General features: G+C 42.4%; 1 protein-coding gene across 1 annotated transcript in view; it reads right to left on the bottom strand.

The window, feature by feature from the left end:
* The window catches only part of LOC130404632 (pro-neuregulin-3, membrane-bound isoform), a 285,157-nt gene that overhangs the window by 275,023 nt on the left and 134 nt on the right, over positions 1-10,000 (bottom strand). Inside the window, exons 1-2 of the mRNA XM_056609478.1 lie at positions 9,456-10,000; positions 6,842-6,844 (exon numbers count right to left, since the gene is read on the bottom strand). The exon at positions 9,456-10,000 is cut by the window's right edge and continues 134 nt beyond it. Coding sequence (XP_056465453.1) covers positions 6,842-6,844; positions 9,456-10,000 — 548 coding nt within the window. The remainder of the gene's footprint in view (positions 1-6,841; positions 6,845-9,455) is intronic.

The following is a 10,000-nucleotide window of genomic DNA, read 5'->3' as shown; positions in this document are numbered from 1 at the left end:
CGACGGTGACCACTTAAAGTCTAGGGGCCCTATCTTGCATCCGGCGCAATTTACTTTCTCACTGGCGCATGTGTCGTTGCTAGTTTGCAACTGGCGCAGAGCTTTCTCCTGCGCCACACGTCGTACATTAGGGAATGATCTTGCGCCCCAAGTGGGCGGTTCGGCAAAAGGAGGAGGCGTGTTCTGGCGGAAACGTTCCCTGGTGCAATTTTGCAGTTTCAGAAATACCTGGTTTAAAGTCAGTGGCACGTTGTTCAGATGCTATTTTAGGGCTGCATGCATAATGTTGCTTGTGCACCTCGCGCATACACGTTGCTTCTCTCATCTACCTAGCCACACATTCTTCGTAAATTATTTGGGAAAGAACAGCTGATACAGCGGGAATAAGTTGTACTTTAAATCAATGCATCTGCAAACACCGTACAGCAAACATATATTTTCTTGACACAGACATCGTGTACATGCCCATAACTTTTAGGATTGATGAGTATTTGATCGTGAGAAAAAATTATTTTACCGCGAGTGAGTGTTAAAAAGGATGAATGAATGCGGGTGCGCGTGTGTGCGTCCATCTGTTTAAACACACGCAAACTAAACACGTAACGCATAATACAGTCCATGACAATGTATATTAACGGGGGGACACATGCATATAAGTCGATAACGATAATGCATACAATACTGATAAGAAACTATGTTTATAATGTATTGCGCATATCATTCAATACAACCACAGTTACGGCATATCATATGTGTTTTAAGTTTTCTTTGCCGAGATTTATTTGAGGACTCAGTATTTCTGAAGTTGTGGAGGAAAACCTTATTCCATGTGTGAATTAGGCCATATTATTTGGCCATAAACTGAGCCATTTGAAGTTTGAAATTCACGTGCATCTGTCTCATCGGAGACTGCAGACGCACTGTCAAAATATCAACTTGTCAGATTCAAATGCGTTCATGGCTCTTAAAGGGGATGGGAGCTGGCACTCTCATTGGTTTATTGCACGTTACACTCAAACCACACCTACGGGTAATTAGGCTACTTCAGACCAACCCTTTTTTGATTTGCGCCAGGCGCAAGAGTCCTTTTTGTGCCGGTAAACTAGCGACATCGCCCTAGAACCGCCAACAAAGCTACTTGCGCTTGGCGCTTGGCGCTTGGCGCTTCTCACTTGCGTTTCACACCGTTAAAATAGGGCCCTAGGTTTTTTTTTCACAAAAAAAAGGATTCTCACACAGCCCAATTCTTGTGTGCCCTTTGCCTTCTATCATTGTTTAAACAAACCAGCGACGATCTAAACACTTTGATGTTTTGAAAACGACACGTGAATGAATGATGTCACAAATGCTTTAACAAACGATAGGATTGTGTCTAATGCCGACAATGAAGCAGTGCCGTTGTTTTTGATGCAAAACTTTCTGCACTATAGATACATTTGCATTGTATTCATATGTATTCCGCCTCAAAAGGTATCCATTCCCGTTAAAAGGGTATTAAGTGGACAGTCAAATTAAATCAGATGGAATATATTTAATATAAATCAACTGACCTTGGGGGAGTTGAAATGGGGGGGGGGGGCAAGGGCAAGATAGATGGAGAGAGGAGGGGGGAGTGGACTGAGCAATGGAAAAGAAGATTGAGGTTGATTCATAGAGCCTTGTCATTGTAATATATTACATTCTCCACAGAATTGTCCCTGATCTGAAATGCAGGACTTGATAGTTTTCACTGGATCCCAAGGTTAAATAATCCCTGTCTGAGCACAACTATATCCTTACCAATAGCTCTGTCTACAGACTCACACAGACTCAAACACCAGACACATAATATCTGTTAAGCTCAAGATAATATCTCCAAAGAAAAATGTATGTCGCTATTTGTCATATCAATATTTAACAATCTCAGTATTTCATAAAAAGAGGGAAAATGGTGTCAGTTGCCTCAAGTGTCCAAACTAAGATGGCTACATAATCATATTGTATCATCGTAGATATCATATTGCATCTTCTTTGCATGAGGTCTTAAATACACACAGCACTTGATTCAATGAGATTCCATGTTAGATTTAGCTTAAGAGACATTTAGGTCATGCCATGATGTCAGTAGTCACCTTGACATACCTCAGCACTACATTGTGTCTCTTGTATCTGTATCCTGCCTACCCACTAGTAAGTGGGTAGGCACTGAATTATGAAAGCCAGATTACCTCATTTATTGTTTAGGCTAATAGGCTACGTGACAACAGTAGGCTATGCACAAGCGCCAATCCTTTTTCTCGTACCAATCCGTTTGAAACGAGCGAACAATTTTCGGTCCCTTTTTCTGCAAGAGTGCATCAAGTGTTGGCATAGGCCTCCCTTTTGCCAGTAGCTCATTTTTGCTAGTAAAGTTGAGTTTAGAGGAATTTCTTAGCTCTAAAATATCGGTAGATGTTGCTGCTGTCATTTTAACTTTTTGAGTTTCGCGGGGATTACGTGTAGCCGGTGTAATGACGTCAGCTGCGCAAATGTCCAGTAATATCTCGATTTCGATTGGTCCATGTTTGATACGTAGCGTAGATGATTACTGGCATAACATATTTACGTACAAAGGCACAGCAGAGTTGTGCCTTTCGGCGTAGATGTTAAAGAATACAGGATCGAAGTGCGCATGCGCCACATTAGTTTTTCGTTGCCGTTTTTTTGTATTTGATGTTGCGTAACTGACAATTGTCATCGTAACGTCTAAACAATTGGAATAACGTATATATTGCATATATAAAACACAAGAATACTCGGTACAAATACAAATACAAGTTTATTAAATCAAATTATTTAATAAACATTTTTACGTTTGAATTTTGTCAGGGTAGGCAGTGCCTACCTTGCCTACCCTGACTGCACTTCACTGTCCTCTACATTGAAGCGGATCCACCGTCTAAGACAGATTCCGTATTAACTTATAGTATTGCCCTGTTTCTCGTTGTCCATTAGCCCAGGCAAATGGAAGAGCATCATCTGTTCCAAGGATTGTGTTCCCCTATAGGTCGTCTTCTCAGACACTAGTCAATACTCTTGGCCCTTCGCCCTGCTCACTTTGTATTGAAGGTGATTCATTTTAGCACAAAGGATGATGTGACGGCTCTGATGTTCCAGTATCGGTATTGGTAGGATGGAAAGTAGGGGGGACAAAAACAAATAATGTGTTTTCTGCAGCACGGATGACCACCTTCTATCGGACTAATATCTTTGTGCATTCTGGCGGGCCGTTGTTGCCGTGTGTATTCCCTTGTTGATATCCAGTGGAGATGTATGTAGAGAATGGATACCTTTGCTCGGTTTCTTGAGTTCACCAGACGGCCGGAGATTACTGCACTCATTTGTCAGAAAGCACGAAACGCCCACACCCTAACCGGGAAGTAGCGGAAGAGTAATAAGCTGCTATGGACAAGCTATTGTGGTGGGAAGAGAAGCTGGCTGACATTTGGTGCTTATTGGTGTTAAAGGGGGTTGGGGCCGGTGTTCAATGAGGATTACCACCTGTCTGCTGACCTCACTCTCCCTTGATGACTGAGACTGAAACATGGATTTCCTTGCATGTTCTCTAATGCATCATTAGTGTGAGTGGTCTGGCCTCTGGGTTTTCCCTGATGTTACTAAACTTCCCGTGAAATATCTTTCCAATAATCTCCCAATAAATTAGCTTTTGGATGGTCATTCATTCAAAGGCACCCTCATTGAGGGAAAGGAAGGTGGAGAGATATTTCTCATCTGACACAAGAGAAATTATTTCAGTTGGCCTTTCTAAATGATGGCGAAAGAAATGCCTGAGAAAAGGTCAGAAAAAAGAGAAAATAAATAACAGAGGATAAATCCTCCACTGACACCTTTCAAACAAGTCATCCTGTGGTTGATGTGTAAACGGGTGGCCTTTTTTTGTCTACCTGCATCCATAGGTCCATCGTGTACATGCGGCACTGGAAATAAACACACCAATAGCTACCTAGTATCAGCCTTTTTCACCTTAAAGTACCCTCCTGGCTGCTGGCTTGGCTAAAGCTGCACCAAATGTATCTAATCAAGTCTTTGCAAAAGGCAACGCCATTAATAACAGACACTTCTTGGCAAGAGGCAAGGCGTACCCTCTTTCTACTTCATCATCATTTGGATTAAAGTAATATAAGTGAGATAGAGAGCAAGAGGACTAAAGGGGAAAAGGTAAGGGAGGGAGGCAGGGGCTTACATCCATTGTAGATATGGACTGCTGCACCTTGGAAAGAAATCCCTGAAATAATGTTGGAATCCTATTCTAAAGAGAAAGTAAGGTGGCCCGGCTTAGAGATCGACTAGTCTGGTCTTAACCTCTTCTTTGAGAAAGATAGTAAACTCTCAAACCCCATTTGATAAAAATACATTTCCCCAAGTTTTGAGGGGTGATGTGAAGGGATAGGTTAATTCGAAGGTGTATTTAATTATTTACATGTTCTTTTGCATATTAAATCATGTTTCTATTTCTCACCATGAATATTTCAAGACAGCTTCCCTCTGTTTCATCGGATTGAATCAAGGTGACACACAAAGCTTTATTCTGATGGCATATTTTCCCCTCTGATGCTCTGGCTTTTTTGAGGCTTCCCATGCTCTTAGTCTTCAGTTCTATCCGTTCTACAGTTCCTTTCACTCCAAAAGTTCAAACAATACAGCAAACTATGTGACATGTGCAAAACAGTCGATTCAGATTCCCCCACCCAGTTAGCATTAAGAACCAAGATGGCCGCCCAGGGAATGAGGCACTTTGAGGAATTAAATCTCCTGTGAGCTTACATATATTGTCATTCAAATCCAATTGATGTGAATAGCATGCACAATTATTTTTACATGGTCAAATAAAGCCATTAAGGAGAGTAATGTACCAATCAAATTCTTCGTGGAAATTGTAGTTTTGTCAGGTAAAGCAAAGAATCAAACAGGAGTCATATTAAAAGAAATGCCTTGAAAAAAAACATCTTCTTACAATACAAGATGTTCCCGGCTGCTGTGATGGCCCTACCAATTAACCTTAACATGGAAAAGAAAGGGTCACAGGTATTTGATTGCCTGATGCACGATCAACTACTAAAAAAAACCGATGTATATATATATATATTATATATATATATATATATATTAATAAAAATAGCATGCAGGCTGCTTTTAAGGGCCATGGTTGCTCTATGGATCAAACGATTGGTTATAATTACAATCATTACAGTTGCTCGCTATGTAGGCCTATGAGTCAAGCATCAAGCCCACATGTGTGGAACAGAAAAAACGAGAACTCACTGAGATGCGATATCTTACGTCCTATTTTCTACCATTTATCCACCATGGCCACAGGCAGTAATCCCACAACCTGCGTCAGAAGGGTGGAAGTGATTTTAGCCTCCACTCCTACATAATGCCACAGCTGGTTCACTCATGTTTACCTGCTTAGGCTATAGAGTTGAAGTCACCGTAGGCAGAGGCAGAGAGAGCATTATGAAGGCCTGTGTAGGCCCTGCCCACACCCTCTGACAGGCTCTAGCCACCCAGGACGTAGGGAGGGGCCCCAAGGGCAGACACCTGTCAGGGACAGGCCCAAGCGTCCCCGCTCCCTCCTCCCCTCTCCTTCTCCACATCCCTCTCCCTCTCTCCCTTCTCCCTGTCTCTCCCTCTCTTGCTCCCTCTCCCTCTCCCCCCTCTCTCTCTCTCTCTCTCTCTCTCTCTCTCTCTCTCTCTCTCTCTCTCTCTCTCTCTCTCTCTCTGCCTTATATATTTATTAATTCCTGTCAGTAAGAGATCATTGGGAAATTAAATATTCACACTAATTTCCTAACTACAAACCTATTCATATCTGTCATACTTTAGAGATGTAAGATATACTATTAGCTATATAGTACTTACAAACAACATGAGTATTAATATATTATTGTTTGAATGTTGATTTCAGAAACAGAAACTAATGTAAATGAGACGCAACAAATTCCTTTCCTATTGCTAATATGTCCTATTACCTTGAGAAACATAAAAAATAGGAGCAAATGTAGGAATTGGGCTGGGGGGAGCAATTTCAGTCCTCCTCAGTGATGATAATAATCATTATAAGCAACAATTAGTTTTGTTGTAATTTGTCATTTCATGTGCCTTTACTTTTACTAGACTAAAGCCAGAACAAAGCAGTCGGACACATTCCATCACTCAGGCATCACACCACAATATCAGCACAATCTAACACTGCTGATCGATTTCTGATGTGTCACTACTAAACCAGTGTGCAGACTTAACATGAGTAACCTATTCCTACTGAAAAGATCGCTGATACTTTGCATGCTAGTACACTGGCCATCGCTAAATCTCCACTCTGAGCCAGGACCAAAAAAATGCCAATCCTAATACCTTTTAATCATGATAGGGCTATGCTTTTTGGATAATTGTCTGCAAAAAAATGCGTGCGCATATTCCCTGACACTTAACGTATTACCAATGCCCTTCTCAATGATTTTAAACTGCTGCTCTGGTTGCCTTTAAAGCCCTCTTCCCCTCAATCGACGTGCAAATCAAGCATTTAGGATTGCAACGTTGCACAATTGAAAAGCAATAGGGCTAAACTAGTACAGGGGACAGATGCTAAGCTTTTAGTTTCACTGTTTAACTTCCACTATTGAGGTTTCAAAAGCCCATTGACTTTATTCTCTCACAGCAGTGAAATTGGTTCAATCTAAGATACTGTTTTAAGAACAAATACAACAACAGCGATCATAACATGATCTTGATGACTGGAAACTCCTGTATCAAAGTGAAGCACATTTAGTCCTTAGATTGTAGCTGGTTTCTATTTAAGAACCTGCTGCAGTAGTACTTGGGTTTCAGGCAATGCAGGCATCACTGTTTGAATCTAATCGAGATGCTCTTGCAATTTCAGATTCACAACTAGATACTTGACTTGGTGCAAGAGAACATGCTACCATAAAGTGTCCCTTCAGCGTTGTATGCCAGTCCGTGCATGGCGTGTCAATGATAGGCAGACTAAAATAATTCATTGGCTTTCAAAGTGGATTCACACTAGCTTCCATGGCACCTGCCTTAACTAGACACAAATCCAGTGCCTCAGCATACAGACAAGGAGCAGGCTCATGCCATTCCAGCAGAGATTGAGCTTGCTACAGGACCAAGGATAATGTACACAGACCCCACTATTTGTAAATAAAAGCATCAACTGACACACTCATCGTTGCCAGGTTCAGTGATTATACAAGGGGAACCTACCATTAGAGGTAGTTGTGTGAAGGTGAGGTTTAAGAGGCTTTTATTGTGAATGTGTCAACATTAACCAAACTGAACCTTTTTGACTGTAGAATCAATATCAATTCTGACTTTCAATGCTACAAGCCTAAGATAACAGTTTAAATGAGAACATTGTTTATTCAATACCATACATTGACATAAAACAATACTAAATATGTTGCCCCCCACTCCCCCCCTGTAAGTAGCAAGATTCCTTTAATACGATCGGCACTGCCTGTTCAGTAATACAGCAGAACCCATCCAAATGTAATGGGTTGTTAATTGGAAAATTATGGCTTTTTCAATTCAAACAAGCATCTCGGAAGAAGAACGAGGCGTGGAAATGCGCTTGCGTTGGGAGAGATGAAGGGTGTTTAGAATTATCGAGCACGTCGTCTTCCCTCTGAGGTAGGACTTTTTCCCAATTGTGCCAAAAGGACTGACATTTTCGCAGGGATATCCATCACAGAGACTTAATGTTTTTTCTTGAGTACGAGCGGGCTTGAGCAATGGGCTGCTTTTTAAATGGTTAATTAATAAATGAATGGATGATGATGATAAATGTCTTTAATTTTTTCGCGCTGGTGATGAAACTACACACCATTTTCCGAAACCAGTATCCAATTATCAAAGGGCATATTCCCCGGGCCTCTGATGTAATCTGGGAGCATTCTCATTAAGTGGAACCCACTACCTGTGCACTGCCAACAAAGAGGGATAAGGACCACTAGAGAAAAATCTGACATTGTTTATTGATAATTGAATGTATGGTTTATTTCCTCAAAATGTCTAATCCTAATAAAAATATAACCATGGTTAGTGACTACGGCACTAGCCTAAGCCAAATGTTGCTATAGAGTCCATTTAAATAATGTCAGTAGCATAAACCTGGAAGTAAAAGTACCATATTACATTACCATGCAAACAAGAATTGCTCAATGTCTCATGTACCCTGCTTTTATGATGGCCTTCAAATGTTTTGCTTGGACAACAATTTCACAGTACTCTATAGAAGTGGTACGGCTTTGATTGTGTGCGTGCACAGCTGTATGTAACTATGGTTATCGTTTCAAAGTCAACACCAACCAACTACACTGACAGGAAGTGTGATCATTTCAGGTAAAGCTTACATACATCACCATATTGAGACGCAAAAGTCACTCAACTACAAGCTCAGAAACTACAAACACTTCAGGGAGAGAATAGGTGTGGGGGTGTGGGGGGAGTGGGAAATATTTTTTTCCCAGTCTTAACGGAAAGGCTCACAGGCATAAGCACAGATCTGATTGATTACTGCAAGAAAATCCCCCCTGGCGCTAATCGATAGCATGTGGTGATGCCACGAGGGAAGTCAAGGACGGAAGAGATGAGCAAGAAGAGAGAGAGAGAGAGATGGTAAACAGAGATTCTTGTGTTTTCCAATGCAATCACCTCTTGGCTAGTGACTACAGCTAATGCATTTTATGTAAGATATTGGATTAATTGTCAAAGTATATCGAAAAATATACTTTGAGAGAACGAAGCCTGAGAGGTCAATTGTATTTTCAGAAGTGCATTAGGTCCATGAAGAGCTGTGTGCTACATAAGGTCTCGCTTTTCAGAAGTGTCTCCTAAAGGAATGCGGTGATGAGTTGGCTGGATCAGGTCGACACTAAGAGGAGATGGAGATGAGCCATCTGTGTTCAGAGGAAGATGATTAACTTCACCTATAGCACATATGCAGTCTTGCCAAGCCAATCAATTATATTGTGCACCTGTTTGATCATGTTTACCTCTGCATGAGGAAATAAAAAAAACTGAAACCCAATTAAGGTGACTTCATTCTTCATGCCTAATATTTGTTAGGCCAGTTAATTGTTTCTCCAAAACAAACAAATACACCAACGAGCATACAATAGTTTTATCAAAATGTGCCAATGAAAAAAAAAAGACTTGTATCTTAGCACATGCGTTCTTCTTGCTAAACTGTCTAACCAAATGAACCGCAAGTCTTACCAAAGCACCAGGGCTTCTTTTGAGGCTCATTGGTCACCAACGTTACAGCCACGTTCCTCCCACTCATCCTCATGCCATCATCATTTCCATTTCCATAGCACCAACCAAGTGACCACATGAAACCTCCCAGCATCACACCAGCACACGTACATGACACATGGCGTTATCGATGGACTCACGTGTTTTGCGATGGCCGTGCATCCGTCCCGCAGGCGTGGTGGAGACCCTCTGGGTGGTGGTCTTCTCCTGCGTCCACATCTGGGTGGAGTCATTGAGCACGGTGGGGTTGGACAAGGAGGAACTGGCTGTGGTTTCCCCCACGGTGGTCGTGGCTTTGGAGGTGGCGGGGCCCGCCCCCATGATGGGGGGCACGCGCTCGTTGCGGCTGCCCGGGATCCGGGGGGTTACCTGACTACCTGAAGCTCCGCCTCCCTGCGGGTTCATGGTGGTGGTGGGGAGGGAGCGAGGCCGGCCTTTTGCCACCGAGACAGCCGAAGCGGCGGTGGTGGTGGTGGTCTCAGGGATTTTGGGAATCCCGCTGGGCTTGGACAGGAAAATGGGATCCTGGCCGATTCTGTTAGCATCCACCAGGTCTGTCGGCACGTAATCCCGCACGGTTCCCACCACGATCCATTTCAGCAGCATCAGGCTTAAACCCAGGCCGATGAATCCGATGAGCAGTGGGACCACACAGAGCCACGTCTGCTGGCGGGGCCAAAGGGTG

The sequence above is a fragment of the Gadus chalcogrammus genome, chromosome 15 (genome assembly GCF_026213295.1).
Source record: "Gadus chalcogrammus isolate NIFS_2021 chromosome 15, NIFS_Gcha_1.0, whole genome shotgun sequence".
NCBI lineage: Eukaryota > Metazoa > Chordata > Actinopteri > Gadiformes > Gadidae > Gadus > Gadus chalcogrammus.
The sequence above is the reverse complement of the archived record's forward strand: the minus strand, read 5'-3'. Positions and strand labels throughout refer to the sequence as shown.